Below are 15169 nucleotides of genomic sequence, written 5' to 3'. Positions count from 1 at the left end.
ATTTAAACAGTAGCACTCATTGCATGCCTCATTTACAACATGGTTAAATTCAGGAATTGGAGTGATCGTATTACTATAAATCTAGGCGAATAGCTCGCTAGCCTGTAACCTGCACTCAGAATACGTGTTTAGTGTTGGAATTCATTAGAGAATAAGGGTAAAGGACCAATCACGGTCGTAAATGTCTCGCAAAACACACAACATAACAACAGCCCGCCATGTTATGGCTCTACAGTGTGAACATTAAAACAGCCAGTAGACTCCTGAGCTTTGAATAGTCCTATATAAACTTGCTATATCAACCAGTTTAAGCAGCATTGGCAAGGACGCAAACACAATGTGAGCTGAGAACAGGCAAGAGCCAGCCTGAGTGGCGCAGATAATCCTTGTGCCCTATGGAGAGGTTGATGCTCCCTCAGCACCCCTCTGGGTCTTTATCTCCCTCTTGCCTTGGTGGTTATGGCTTTGTGTTATGGCTGTCTTTTAATGATGTCAGAGGACTCTAGCCCCTCTAAGCTGGGTTTGATTAAATAGCAGAAATACAGATTGCAGTAGAAGAGGACTGTGATGTGGAAGAGCAGCAAAATCCATTTCAGAGTAGCTCAGTGCACGAACAATGAACAAAACATAATTTATATTGTAATAATCTAATAATGTGTAGTAGTGTGTTTGAAGTTAGGTCCCCTGGTGGTCTAGTGGTTAAGATGCAGCGCTCCCACCGCTGCGACCCGGGTTCGATTCCCGGTCAGAGAACCATCCCCAGCCACTCTTAGTGCCGGTCCCAAGCCCGGATAAATTGGGGAGGGTTGCGTTAGGAAGGGCATCCAGCGTAAAACATGTGCCAAATCAAACGTGCGGAGGATCCACTGTGGCGACCCCTAACGGGAGAAGCCGAAAAGAAAGTTTAGTGTATTTGAAGTTAGTTGGAACAAAGGAACATATGCTGATTCTTATGGAAGGGCTTATGTCTTTGGGGAATTATTAAAAGTCTCAGGGTAGATGTTATGCAGCAATTTTCTACTTTGTCACTGAGACAAAGCTATGCAGCTATTTAAGTAGTTGTGATTCATGAAATCCTAGTGAGTAGTAAAAACTTATACCTGCCATTTAGGCTGTTTGAGGTTGTTTACCTAACTGAACTGGAGTGTTCTGATTACTTTGCTTTTAGCTGTGAAGGATATCTGTAGTGCTGCCATGTTTAGACCTATTTATTGAATTTTTATACAGATTCGGCATATAACCACCCTGAAGCAGGAACATCCCACTCATCTCAAATTTGAATCAATTCTTCAGCCTAAATTCTTTGTTTTCATGCTGGCTGGAGAAGACACAGTTTCACATGGCTGCAACGCAGCAACTGAGTTATTAATGGCTGACTATGCATGGCAGGCCAGTGGCAGCTCTGCCTAGTGTTGCTGTTTTTATATCGCATTATATCAGTCTATTACTACACACCCCAACCCAGCGGCCTTATTAATACAGTCCTGTTTCTGTGGCATCAGCGTGCACAACACATCCTCCTGAGAGAGCTGTGTCCCTGTGGCTGTAAATCTGAGGGCTGGATTCACCAGGAACCTGGTGCCAAAACCAACTAATACATTACCATGCTGCCTTCATCATCACTGCAGGCCACAGTCTGAACTCACAGCTACTCATACTTCATAAGTGACAGTGCTGGTGGCAGGCTGTGTCCTGATATGCTCTTTGGAGATTGTCGTTTGATACTGCCAACTTGATAAATAAAGCAAATTTTGACATCTAAAGACACATTTTAAAGTGTTGTTATGTGGCTCAAGTGATGTGCACATGCAATCATGCCATGCAGCAGAATACCAGTAGTCTTTGCTTACAGGAAGTGTTCAAGGGAATTTACAAAATGAAGTATGCTCTCATACTTGTTCATATGCATTTCAAATGCTAGGTACATACAAGAAATTATCAGATATTGCGTGAATTAGTCTGTGCATGGTGCATTTTGATGAATTGTCACCCCATCCTGGGTTTATTTCTGCCTTGCACACAGTGTTTCTGGAATAGGCTCTGGATCCACCACAGCCTTGACCATGATATATTGGTTAATGAAGATGACTAGGCTACAGAGACTCCTCACCAAGATTAGTGTTAAAATAAATGCTGACATTTTCTCCTGATCAATGCTCATGATTTTCTCAAGTATCTTAACAGTATAACTGTTAACTGTCATGTACAGTAGGCTTCAAAATTGTTTGCCTCAGTTCAACTGGTAAAAAGATGGAATGCATTGTAAAGCCTTTCATAGCCAATTGAATTGAAGGTGATGGATCTGATGTAATGCCTTCTTCTCTTATTTCTTGAATTTGTCTGCTGGGCTCCTACACATTTTTGTGCTGACATGTCAAACCAGATATTTTGTTCTGTTTTCTGTTTTTATTGCAAAGAAATGGTGAATCACTTTCTTGTTTCATGTTTTTTTTAAGGGGGATCTAAAGCATTGCATGCAACAGCGTCTTAGACAATAAGAATATACCAGTGTAGATTTTGGATGATTTTCAATGGTGCCTGTACACCAAGGTTGTTTTAGCATTGATTATTTTCTGCAAATACTATGGAGATACCACAGGTATCAAATGGAATACAATTTCATTATATATTTTTTTCTGACATAAATGATTCTGTGTACAACCTATTTTCACTATAATACAATGGTATGTTAGCCATATCGTTTAGGTGCTCTTCACATTGTTCACATGTTTTGACATGAGATGTACAAAAATTTAAAAAGAATTAAACCCAGCATCTCATGCTGAGTGCTGTTACTAGAAGTTCCCAGGTGCTGTTTAAGTGATTAACTACAGCCTTCCTAAATTGAATGTGAATGTCAGAGACATTATAAGCACATACCTCCCACATCAAAAGGTGTTTTGCGCTTTGCCTCCACACATATCAACATCTGACCCTGGGTGTAATATTTGCATGTTTTGAGTTTTGTTTTGAATTGGCACAGACAGTAAATAAAACTAGAACAGTAACAGAAATTATTTCATTACACACTTACACACAGATTTCTATTCCACATATGCAGCCCTAAATAAAAGGTGGACAAATGGTCAGGTTATAGTTTTGGCATAGCAGTTGTCCTTGACATGTCAAATATTGCCAGATATAGTAATGCTGATCTTTGATTTATCTGATGACATTTGCTTTTTCCTTTACTATCCAATTGCCCAAGAGCTGCGGCCACACAAGCTTTTTGGAGCAGGACCACAGCAGCTTGTAAATCAGTATTCACAGCTGCTCTTACACACACATGCAGACACACAAACACACACACACACACACACACACACACACACACACACACACACACACACGCATTCTGTCATGCCACAGAAGGCAACCCACCTTCAAATGATGGAGTGGGCTTATGTAAACCATATTAAACTGTGGAGAATAATATGATTTTACCTTTTTTATTTCAACAAAAGAAAAGAAACTGGTTGACATTAATTAGCACAGTGCTAGTCATGAAGAAAGGCATGGTGTTGCACTTTAGTTTGAGCTGTGTCCAAACATGTACAGAATATAAAATTCATGTGACTAAAGTCCCAGAAATTTACTCTAATCTGTATTTATTTGTGTCATAAAACATTTTTTGACCTTTAGATGTCCTACTTCCTTATTCTGTTACAGTTTGGCTATGTTTTATTATAGCTTGGCCATGCCTATAGTAAATTACACCATAACAAATCAAGAAACTAAAAAACTTATTTTCTGTTAAAGAAAATGAGAAAATGATTAATCAGGAAGTTAAGTTAGAGTTTGAAAAACATAACCCATTTAGGCACCGATGGTAGATCACCCAAAGAGATAATTTAGATATCTTCACAGGATTGTTCATGGTACATAAATTTAGTAGTAGCAACTAAACATGATGGAAAATGTTTACAGGATTTTAAGGAGCTGGTAACCAATGGATTTTGTGAAGGATGAGGAGTGATAGATTTTTGGAGTTTAAGTCTTACAATTCCTTCCTTTACCTCTCTCTCTATTTTTGCTCCAGTCCCCTACCTATTTTAACCTTTCCTATCATGAAGCCCTTGTTAACAGCTGTTTGGCTGTGAGCCCTATGGAAGGCAGAGGTCAGATTGGTTAATCCTGCACATCATTGGAGGCACAAATCGGAAGAGAAATGAGGTGGCCAAAGAGGAGGAGGGGGCACTGATGCAGGTATTGAAAAGATGAGGGAAAGCATTTGATTGTAATCTACACTGTGATGTTTTTGGGAGTGAGTCTCTTCAAATCCATTAGCTGATTAGGATCTGCATTAGTGACCAATCTTTTGGTGACTAAAACTTTCTAAGGATGTACAAAATAGGTTCATTTCCTGATGGCATTGAAAGCAATACTAAGACATGGTTTGAACTTTCACTTACTACAACCACTGGCAAGTATTTCTGATGCTACTGCTATAAACCATAATGGTAGTGTCTATTACCTATGAGCACAGTTCTAGCGTGGATTGTATAACCTACCTCTACAATTATTTTCCAATTTTCCCCCTAATTCTGTCATCTGACATTTTCCATTAGCCAGCTCTCCTTTAATGTTCAACATCTACCACATGATGGTTGTTCAGAGAGTGAAGGCTAACAAGTGCTTTCAGAGGCACAGGCAGTAGGATATATAAGTAGACTCTATCTCTTATGTCTTTTTTTTTGGCAAGAATTATGGTCATTATCCACTGTAGTTATCATCAGACAAGATTACCACATGTAACACTTTTAGGACCAGACAAAAATGAGAATACTGAGAAAATTAGAAAGCAAGTTTTAAGGACCACAGAGCCATAATTCAGCATGCAGCTTTAGTCATTCAGCATATATCTAGGAAAATACAATTCTTTATGGACAAATAAATAGTAGCACTTACAAAAGAAAAAGACTACTGAGAAACCATAGCTCTATAGTTGACTATACTGAGTAAAAGGCTTGGCTAGTTTGGAATCACAGCAGCATACATGAAAATAAAGACCTAACAAAGACCCAACTGAAGAGTATTTATTTAAGAACAGACAGTATAAGGCATTTCTTAAAGCTTAATTATATTCAACATAAAGATGTATTGCATGCAGTACTTAGCTTTGATGTCTGACAGGGCCATTGGGTCATTTTAAATGCGCACAAAAGAAACAGAGCCACTGGAAAAAGATTTTCCCTTTCCCTTTAGACTTCCTAATTACAGCTAAGATAGAAATTCTAATTGTTTTATTTTAGCTTCTAACCACTCAGGTGACGGAAATGCTGCTAAGGCTGAGATGGGACTCCAGTGTACATGTTCATGTTGAGCTGTGTTTCTATGGCAACTCAGCAACAGATAAAAGATGTTATTTGATGTTTTGCGGGGGATTTAAAGAAAAAAGTATCTGTCTTTTTGGCAGCATGGTTTGAGAATTGTTTTCTGAAAGTTCTTTCAGCTTCCTCAACCTCCAAGAACAGCAACTCTTCTCAAGAATCACACCACTGATCACAGGCTTTTATTTGGCAGATGTCTTCTGAACACAAGCATCATGTCCCATTCTGGAAGACAAACTCATGTTTAGAAGACATCTGCCAAATTAAAGTCTGTGACCAGGAAAAAAAAAAAAAAAAAAAAAAAAAAAAAAAAAAAAAAAAAAAAAAAATATATATATATATATATATATATATATATATATATATATATATATATATATATATATATATATATATATATATATATATATATATATATATATATATTAACATATTTGCAAAATTAATTTGGGGCCAATCAGATTTCTCCCTGATGGTACTGCATGATGGATAAATATCTATCTGCATTTTTAAGCATTGAGTATACAGTAATCCTGACCAAATCTCCAATGCCATTTTCAGAAATGTTGCCCCATACTTAAAAAATTCTTCTCTCCATGCTACACTGATGTCTGCAGACATTCATTTTTGTACCACTATCCTGCATTCAGGGAAAAACTTGCCTCCTGCTACAGCCAAATGTTTATATTGTCGTCTCCCGGGCAGCTTAGATTTGCCTGGGCTCTACTGGTTTCTGCCAGTTCTTTGCTGATGGCACTGCTGGATATCTTCCGTTTTCCATTCTGACCACTGCATCTATTGTCCTCAACATTCTGTTTCATTTTGCTTCTTCAAAATGGATTGGATAGAACATCTTGAAACCCCAGTTTGCATTGAAATCTTTGCCTGGAAGAGAGCTTGCTGATGTAATATAACTACCTTTTGTTTTGTTGCTGTGCACAGTCTTGCCATGGTGTATGACCTGTGACATGAAACTGTCTTCCACAACCTCACTTTAGTAGCAGAGTTTAACTGTTCCTCTCTCAGTTTTACACCTGGCTCTGATCCTACAAAATCTCAGACTTTGTGCAAGAGCATTGAAAGCCAAAGGGAAGTCAAACCAAATATTGATTTGATTGTGATTTTTCTTCTATTTGATCAATTTTGTAAATAATTAAAAAAAGCAATTTAAATATTAATTTTAAACATTTTTTTAAAGCTATCTAAAACCTGCCTAAAACCTTTTGCACAGTACCACAGTACTTACTGTATACATAGCATATAAAAACAGAACTGAGCATCATGTCCCATGACCTATGTATATACTGTATACAGGTATATAGAGTATATATGTATATAGTCATGTGTCCCCTTTGAATGCTATGGTTTTATGATAGAAAAGAATATCATCTGGTCACCATGAGCTCTTGGAATTAGGTAAATACAGCCACAGAATAACAACAGAAAACATATTACACTGTCACTTTTAAAAATGAAGAAGCCATGTGTGAAAAAATTTAATACACTTATTGATGAAATAGCTTGTTGAACCTCCTTTAGCAAAAATAACTTGAAGTAGTTGTGTTCTGACTATAAGCTCTTTCTTCTTTAAAATGTTGCTTCAGTTCATTTAGATTTGCAGCATTTGTTTATTTACAGCTCTTTTAAGGTCCCACCAAAGCATTTCATCCATGTTGAGGTCTGGATTTGACTGGGTTAATGCAGCACCTTTTCCATTTTAGCCATTCTGTTGTAGATCTGCTGGTGTGTTTAGGATCATTGTCCTGTTGCATGACCCAGTTTTGGCAATGCTTTAGCTGTTGGACCAATAGCCTTACATATGACTTTACAATACTTTGGTTTACAGAGGATTTCATGGTTGACCAATGACTGGAAGTTGCCCAGGCACTGTGACTGCAAAACAAACCTAAATCATCACCCCTCCACCACCATGCTTGACAGTTGGTATGAGGTGTTTGTGCTGATATACTGTGTTTGGTTCATGCCAAATATTGCACTGTCCCTTATGGCTGAACATCTTTGACATCATCTGTCTTAGCAAAAGACTACCATAGGCTTTTTAGAGAGAAGATGCTTTTTCCTGGCCACCCTTCCAAACAAACCATACTTGCTCAGTCTTTTTCTACTTGCAGTTTCTCTTGGCATTGCACTGTCTGACCTTGGGTTGAATGCTGACACGTTCTCTCCTGGGAAGATAATAATAAACATTTGCATTAAAAGGCACATGATGACTAACTATCAAACATTAAAATATCCTAGTCTTTCATGCAAATGCCATTTTACATTGCATTTGTAGTCTTTATATTCATTTAATTTGTATGGATTTTTACTTTAAACTATTTCAAAAATAAACTTAATACAGGAATAGCAAAACATTATGCCTGAATCATAAAAAACAATAAAAAAAAGCAACAACAAATCATTTAATGTGTTAACATAAATTTCTAAAATTTTCAGGCTTCATACCCAAAATATAAAAACTCATTGTTTTAACATATTTTTAACCAATATTTTTGATATCAAATACAGTGGCATATATACTCAATATGTGTATAGACAACTGTAAACAAGACAACACATGAACACCAATGACGAGACAGGGGTCTGCTGTCAGCCGGCTTGCTTTTTGTGAGTTGCCACGTAATGCTCGCATTAGAGGGTATACACTTTGACAGGTAGTATACATGTGTTTTCTTTTGTATTGTATTGTATTGTAAGTCTTAACAATTATGCTGACCTAATGGATCCTTTTTTTCCCGTCCAATTATTCTTCCTTATATAAATAATGAAGACACACAGTAAGAAGCATGCAAACACACTTTCTCTGTTTTAAATTAATATTATTTCAAGCATTTTGTAAAGTACCAGAAAACGAATGCCTAATAGTGTACCTTAATAGTGACAATGACATCTGCTTGTATTGTTGAAAATTGTATTATTGTTAATTTACACATTGTACATTTTAGGGGCCATATTTGATGAGTCTGCCAAAAAGGATGATGAGGTGTTCCGCATGGCTGTGGCTGACCTCAACCTCAACAACGAGATCCTTGAGACAGAGAAGATTACCTTCTCAGTGGAGTTTGTGGATGGGAACAACCCCTTCCAGGCAGTTCAAGAAGGTAGGTTTCAATCCAGATACACTTTCCTTTGGTTGATTTGAACTGAACTACTGAACAAAGGCATTTAGATAGTTGCTAGAAAACTGCAGCAGTAAGTGAAATGAGGTGTAACAACATAAACAGTGTTTGTACTGCAAAAAACTTGCAAGTAGATACAGGCAGTGTAGCCACTATTTTTTAGCAGTGTTTATTTCAACTTGGTTTCAATTAGGTTATTTTAATTTGCTAATTTATTTTTGATTTTATTTATTTAATAGGTATATACATCAGGTAGCATTGCTGCTTCAGGTTCCTCAGTTCAATCCTGGGAAAGCTCTGGTTATTTATGGTGTTGTGTCCTGGGCCTTTTTTCCCACTTAAAATTATTTTATTTTCTCCAACATGGCATTTTCTGGTTTCCTTTTAAACATGCCAGGAGGTGGATTAGTTATAGTAAATTGCCCTTAGGTCTGAATGAATATGTGAATGTATTTTTCATTTTGTGCTGCAATACACTGATACCCTGTCCAGGATGTATTCCTGTCTTATACTCAGTGGTCTTGGGTAGGTACTGGATGGAATTTGAACAGAATACTTCTACAATTTTTATTTTTGTTATATATTCTTTTTACAATTAACAGTCCTTCATAGACTAGCTACATTCCCTTCTCTAGCTGAATTCCTTAGCAATTCCTCTGGTTAGTTAACACGGTTCAGAACATAGTGTATACATACATATTGGCATGTTATAAAGCTGCCAAAAGTTGGTGTTTTTCCTTTTTTGGAGTGAGAGACTGATGGGAATTAAGGTGACAACCCTGTTTGGCAAACTAGATCCATGCAGGACATTTAAAATTTAACTGGTAATTCATTGAAAAAACTATCAATCAACTAATGAGCTAATACATTATTTTTGTTTGTTTAATATTTGTTTGCATAAATATTAATAAGCATAAAGAACATTTGCTAGTTGTTCAAGTAAAATTTATTCTAGTCCATGATCGCTGGCTGCTTTACATTTAGCTAAATCCGGGTAAGGCCAGTACATAGCTGTTGAACAACATATTAAAGAGTTAAGCCAGCAGTTAAGAAACATAAAAAAGAACATATTTAATGTTCTGTCAGAGATCATACCAAATTTTATTCCCGCTGAATATTCTTCTTATCTCACTATACTATTACTACTATTACTACTACTACTTTAGTCTGTTAGAAAATTGTAGGAGAGTGAACAGTTCAGGGAAATGAATTGTGCTAATCGTGAATGCTGCACATTAACGTGTTCTTTTGTTTAGTAATGCAATAGATGGGAGCTGAATAAAGTTTATACATTCACCCTGTCACTCATATTCACCTATTTCAAAAGCAGCTTACAGAATACCTTTGGTCTGTTCTATTCAAATCATAGAAACACAAAATATTTTGACTCAATTGTGAAAATCTTTTTGTTGGACATTCCACCACCTAAAGGTCATTGTCTTCTGAACACTGACCTGTAGCCAAAGCCATCTGTTATAGTCACTCCATTTGCATTACACACTGATCATAGACCATTTTGGTGATTTATTTGGAAGCGGTTGGCCAACTGTGGTTGGCGTGATGTTTCATTTTTCTGAATTTGCACCATTTCCTAGCTAAGTTTTGGATAGTACAACATAGATACAGCAGCGAAGGAGCTTGATTATCTTATCAAAGAGATGATGGAAGGAGGTACAGTTAATGCCCATACTTATTTTCTGGAAATGTAAAGGGTTTCTATAGTGTAAATTGTATTTCTACTACCATCCAGAACAATTCTCCATGGAAGCAAATCAAATGCATTTTTGACTCTGCTTACAAGCTAAACATGTGAATGTAATGGATTTTTTATACCGTTTTAATCCCAAAGCAGATTTGCCATCTATTTCCATTTTCTAACGTGCAACAGTGACAAGATAAATCTTTCTCAGCATTGAGTCCATCTTTCTTAAGCCAGCAATGGGAATTGCAAGTTGTTAAATTTACATTTCATAAGAATTACCGTTTCTTTTTTATGTAGATGGTTGAGGAAAATGATACCAATACACTATAGCATATTGCATGATCTAACACCTTCAGCCCTTGACTTGCTGGAGGAGGTAGCTTTGGTATTTTCTTGCAGTAGTAAGCCTTACAAGACTACTAATTATATGGAAGCATTTTAATTAAGGGTTTCATGTGTTGTTTAACTATCCAAAAAACCTTGGTCAGTCTTTTTTCTTTTTCCTACTGTCCAAATTACTTGGTACTCTACCATGAGGTCACCAAGCTTCTGCTTCTGTTAATTAGTCCAAATTACAAGTATAATGCTAATACTAGCAGATTGGAGATTTGTTGTTGATTATCTTAAGACCAAAAATGTAATGCTAGACTGCTATAGTATTGTATGATTTCCTTTAGCAAAACTGTCCAGATTTATAGTACAGATGTCAACATCAAAGACAAAATTGGTATATTAGGCTCTTTCAGTAGAGCAAAAAAGTTTTGGACATTGAATATAGTTAATTTTTATTGATTTCTGAGTACTGTAGAAATTAAGCAATAAAGTTAGGTTTTATTTAATGCTCTGGCAGCAGTTTTTGTCTTTTTTGGGGAAGAAAAAAAGTGGAAGGCCTCATATTGATTATCTGATAGTGAATATGGGTGCTGTCAAATATCATTTGCTGCTGCTGCTAGGATGCTGCAAGATAAGCAGCCTTTATTTATATATTTATTTTTTAAGCATGTGATTTAATGAGTGGCTATGATCTTATTAGTATTCACAAAGGTAATAAATAGCAAACAGCATTCATCACCACTAGGAGCCACTATGAGCACTTAGTCATGCAATACAGGCTCTCTAATGCACTAGATATCTTATCATTGGGAGCTTTTCAGGTGTTTATTAATAAGGTAGCGAGGGTTAGAAGAGATAGATGGGGTTATCATTAATGTTGTCAGTGTTGTAATCTTCTATAGTTCTCTGCAGGAGCATGTGATTTATCACTTTTTTTTTAATTATTCAAGTACAAAATTTCTACCTATTAAACCTACAGGCCTCCAACATGCCTCTTTGAATTCCTTCTAGATAATTAGAGTATGTATCATTTTCACTTTTGCTGCATTTCCCATTTGCACTCACCTTCATCTCACTCTGAAAAAGAAAGGTTTAATTTGATTGCTTTAAATTGCTTCAAGATAAGAAGATTTTGTCAAAACTTTTAAATATCATAGAGTAATAATAAGCATGTATAGCACTTATTTTGTCAAGCACTATTAAATTGAAGAGTTTCAAGTACAGACAAGCAATTAATCTGGCTAATAGTTTGGAAGCCTGTTTTACCTAAAAAAAATCAGTAAAATACTCTAAAAAAGTTGCCATGGGAAAGATGAAAAATTACACTTTATACTAATAATCAACCACTCACACTGTGGGTCACTATGCAAGAACTAGAAATTTTATTCTTATAAAATTCTAAGATCTACTCGTTAATTACTCAGTAGTAAATATGTACGAATTTGTAAGAGTTCACTATGCAGTTTAACTGTGAATTAGAGCAATTGCTATTCCTGTAGAACTGCTGGTTGGCTATGAATTTTTATAATAAATAATGAATAATTACTGATCACATCAACATTCATTACTGACAGCAAAGCCATAGCTTCCTCCTTAAATTTTTATATATTTGCTAAACAATTATAATTCATTTTATTAGGAACTACAATTGCATGCATTTATCTAATCAGCCAGTGCAATAAAGTGACAGCAGTGCAATGCAAAAAGAAAAAATCATGCGTATAAGGTGAAGAGCTTCACATCAAACATCAAAATGAGGAAATCCTGTGATCTCTGTGACTTTATCTGTGGCATGGGTGTTCGTACCAGATGGGGTGATGAGAATATTTTAGAATCAATGGATGTCTAGTGTTTGTACAGAATGGTGTGGAAAAAATCCTCTTGTGAATGGGGGTCTGCAAACTAAAGCACATTGTTGATCAATACACTGGTTTAAACTGACAAGAACTCTGTTCAAATAATTACGTTTACTACCATGGTGAGCCGAAAAGCAAAGTGTCTCAGCTATGAACAAGCATGAGTCCAGACCGAAACTGGACTGTTGAATACTGAAAAAGGCCAGGTTATTTTCAAATATCCAATTTGTGTGAGCATTTGCCCATGACAACAGTTATTACTTATTAGTTTCCATGTGTTTCATCATCATGTTCAACAACAGAAAGAGAGCAAACCTTTATAATCTAATTTATATATATATATATATATATATATATATATATATATATATATATATATATATACACGTATATATTGCTTGTTTTTGCTATCTATCTATCTATCTATCTATCTATCTATCTATCTATCTATCTATCTATCTATCTATCTATCTATCTATCTATCTATCTATCTATCTATCTATCTATCTATCTATCTATCTATCTATCTAATAGTGGTTGTTTTTCATATATGTATATATCAGTATTCTAAATCAGTATTACTTCGATTAGACACTTTGTCAAGTTCCTAAATTAATTAAATTCTAGCAGGCTATATAAAATTGTAGATCCTATCTAGTGCACTAATACATCCATAATATAGATAGAAGTGCCAGCAAAGTTATTTAAGAATATGCATTTAAAAAAAACACATTGTGTTGTTTTAAGTAATTATAATATAACAATTATATTCATTGGCCAGTTTTTTGTACCATAACCCAATAATGAAGATGAACTGTATTGTAAAGTGAAACACAGGGAAACTCATTAGTAATTATTGAAGTGTTACTGTGTTGTGATTCAGTAGTTAATCATGCTACCTAAAAGAAAAGTATTTACAGAAAAATAAAAAGTATGTGAATGCTTTTTGTAGATAATAGAATATTTGTTACTTTGGTTAAATAATGTTGACCATTTTGCTCCTTATAAAAAAATGTCTGTATAAATAAAAACAACAAACTGAAACTGTGCTCCTCCTTTAAACACTCGGGTATTTTAGCAGGATGCATTATGGTAGATCAGGGGTCCCCAACCTTTTTGAAACTGAGAGCTAATTCTTGGGTATCGATTAATGTGAAGGGCTACCAGTTTGATACACACTTTTGAAATAACAAATTTGCTCAATTTACCTTTAATTATATGTTATTATTAATAATTAATGATATTCATCTATGTGAAGAAACTGATCATGTTAATGATTTTTCACAATAATTACCAACAATGATTTAACAAGGTAGGAAACATAAATATCAATATGCAAAACTTTATTTATATAACATATAATCTTATATAACTATATATAACTTTATACCAATGCAAGTGTGATTTAAAAAATTTGATGTAGCTCACTGGTAAGTAGTGCTATGGTGAGCTATTTTTAGGAAAGGCCCACGGGCAACTCATATGGTCCATGCGGGCGACATGTTGGTGACCCCTGTGGTAGATATTAGGGGTGTAACGGTACACATATTCATACCAAATATTTTCAGTACAGGGCTTTCATTTCGATACACATGTATAACAAGTGCAACCCTTTTTACATGCGGAACACTTTGAGTGCTATTTTTTATTACTAAACTTGAAATCATACAATGAAAGGGGTATAAAAAGAAACGCAGTGTGCAGAGTTATTGTGACTACTCACTCCATCCTGGAAATATGCATAAAAATGCTAAAGTCCATATCACTAGTGTTAGGCGCTAACTAGGAAGTGGCTAGCGGCTAATTTTATGTTTAGCTTTCAGAATTTTTCTTAAAAGGAGAAAATCCTGACAATTCCACATATCGAGGGAGTCAGTGAATAAAGGATGGTTATGAAGATGGTTATAAGTTATGAAGACATTTGTTTAATTATGCTGAAGTAAGAAGAACATTTAAGTAGATCATATCTTTTAAACATTTTATATTATATGTAACACAAACACACACACACACACACACACACACACACACACACAAACACACACACACACACACACACACACACACACCTGTATTACCCAAATGGGGTTTAACAGATAAAAAGTATTTAATTTTTCCATTTATTTAATTGAACCATACGTACCAAACCGTGAAATTGTGTGTACTGTTACACCCCCACTATATATAGACTTTTTTGTAGATTAATGATATGATCAGTAATTAATTAGCAGTTATTATAAAAGAGATCATGTAATACTCAGTAATTTTTTGAATAGTGAACTTCTACTTACAGACATACCGAGTAATTACCTACTAGTTATTAGAAGCTTGCAGTAAAAAGATTTGTGTTTAACAATAAACCAATAATTTGTTCCTGCTTCATTCCTGCACAGTCAGCAGTGAGATGTCAAACAGCACTTTAAAGTGTTTACACTTTGAAGTCAAATTATTATCTTTTGATTGCTTGAAGAATTTATGCACATTGCCTGAACACATCTAATCTGTGTAACAGTTGAACAGTTATTCAATTTGACCAAAGCATTCTGTAATAAACTAAATGGCCAAATCGTATTACACACCTGACCAGCACACCCATATGTGAGCATTTCCTAAAGTTTTGCCACAATTCTAGAGCGCAGAATTGTGTAGAATGTCATTGTACAGTATGTTGCAGCATTACATATACTCCTGATAATGCACTTGTGCCCAAAGCACAATCCACAAACACATGGTCTGTCCATGTTGCTGTGGAAAAAATTCAACTCTCATTCACAAAGCACCTTGACCTTAACCCCACTCAACTCCTTT

At 35.4% G+C, this 15169-nt stretch overlaps 1 protein-coding gene across 4 annotated transcripts in view; it reads left to right on the top strand.

Annotated features, from left to right (window-relative positions):
• Window positions 1-15169, top strand: part of grid2 (glutamate receptor, ionotropic, delta 2) — a 469599-nt gene that overhangs the window by 45804 nt on the left and 408626 nt on the right. For all 4 annotated transcript variants that reach the window (XR_014535572.1, XR_014535573.1, XM_083553625.1 and 1 more), the window contains exon 2: window positions 8297-8452. Coding sequence is in view for 2 of the 4 variants with exons in the window: in XM_083553625.1 (XP_083409751.1) it covers window positions 8297-8452 (156 nt within the window). In the remaining 2 variants the exon portion in view is untranslated. The remainder of the gene's footprint in view (window positions 1-8296; window positions 8453-15169) is intronic.

The sequence above is a fragment of the Silurus aristotelis genome, assembly GCF_946808225.1.
Source record: "Silurus aristotelis genome assembly, chromosome: 11".
NCBI classification, from domain to species: Eukaryota; Metazoa; Chordata; class Actinopteri; order Siluriformes; family Siluridae; genus Silurus; species Silurus aristotelis.
Note: the sequence above shows the minus strand (reverse complement) of the source record. Positions and strands in the feature narration are given on the sequence as shown.